General features: G+C 51.3%; 1 protein-coding gene across 1 annotated transcript in view; it reads right to left on the reverse strand.

Annotated features, from left to right (window-relative positions):
• Positions 1-30: 30 nt before the first annotated feature.
• Positions 31-1,235, reverse strand: part of LHX5 (LIM homeobox 5) — a 5,267-nt gene continuing 4,062 nt past the window's right edge. The window contains exon 3 of the mRNA XM_009895427.1: positions 31-398. Within this exon, the coding sequence (XP_009893729.1) occupies positions 31-398 (368 nt within the window). The remainder of the gene's footprint in view (positions 399-1,235) is intronic.

Raw genomic sequence — 1,235 nt, forward strand, 5'->3', positions numbered from 1 at the left:
TCCACACGCGCACGCGTGCCCGCGCCAGGCCTACCACACCGCCGCCTCGCTGAGCTCCGGGTTGGGGTGCGAGAGAGCCCCGCTGTAGCCGCTATTGCTGGACATGGAGAAAGGGGGGCTGGGCCCCCCGCTGAAGACCTCCCCCGGGATGGGGTGCAGCGAACCGGTCATCCCCGGCTCGGGGCTGGGGGTGTCGGGATGCGAGATCATATCCGTGTACCTTTGGTTTTCTGAGGAGTGGTGTCCGCTTAAGGGGGGCTCCAAGGGTCCCAGGGGTGTGGAGCCGGGTCCTGAGTTCTGAAGGTAGCTGGAGTCGGCTGGGGACTGGGCTTGGGAGGGCGGCCCGTGGGGGAAAAAGTCATAGTTGCCTCCCGGTCCGTAGTAGTCACCTTGGTAATCTGCGGGAAGGGGGGAGAAAAAGATGAAGCTGGTTCCCCAGAGGCAAAAACCTTCCAAAATCCCACCGTTCCCCACACGCCAACCCTATCCTCCCCCTCGGGCACAGGTGGGACCTGGACCAGTGTGGCTGTCCCCTCCGAAATGCTCTTCTGGCTCCTGGGGTGCAGGGCCAAAGCGCTGGCTGCAAATTTGAGCCCAGAGGGAGAAATAAGCCCACCCTAAGGGCTGCAGCGCTCATCCCCCTCTCCCTGCCTGGCCGGGAGGGACGGAGGGCATACAGGAGGGCAAAGAGAGGGGCAGGAAGGATGGGCTCAATTTAATGCTTAGTTAATGGGGGGAAAAAATATATATATAGAGATATATATATAAAAATAAAGGGGATGGGGAAAAGTATATGTAAAGGGGATGGGAAAAAGTATATGTAAAGGGGATGGGGGAAATATATATAAAGAGGATGGGGAAAAGATTTCTATAAAGGGGATGGGGAATACATATATATATAGGGGATGGGGAATAGATGTATATAAAAGGGGATGGGGGAAAATATATATAAAGGGAATGGAGGAAAATATATATAAATGGAATGGGGGAAATATATACAAAGGGAATGGGGGAAAATATAGATATAAAAGGAATGGGGGAAAATTATATATCTAAAAGGAATGGAGAAAATATCTTTATAATGGGGAGAATATATATTTATATATAAAATTATGCAAAAATATATAATGGGGAAATTACGTCTATGTTTAGCAGCCTGGAAGGGATCTAGAAACTAACTGCAGGGCAGCAAGGGGTGCCTGGAAAGCCCTTCGTCGGAGGGGAGGCTTTGAAAA

Source organism: Charadrius vociferus, unplaced genomic scaffold (genome assembly GCF_000708025.1).
Source record: "Charadrius vociferus isolate BGI_N301 unplaced genomic scaffold, ASM70802v2 scaffold1631, whole genome shotgun sequence".
Lineage (NCBI taxonomy): Eukaryota > Metazoa > Chordata > Aves > Charadriiformes > Charadriidae > Charadrius > Charadrius vociferus.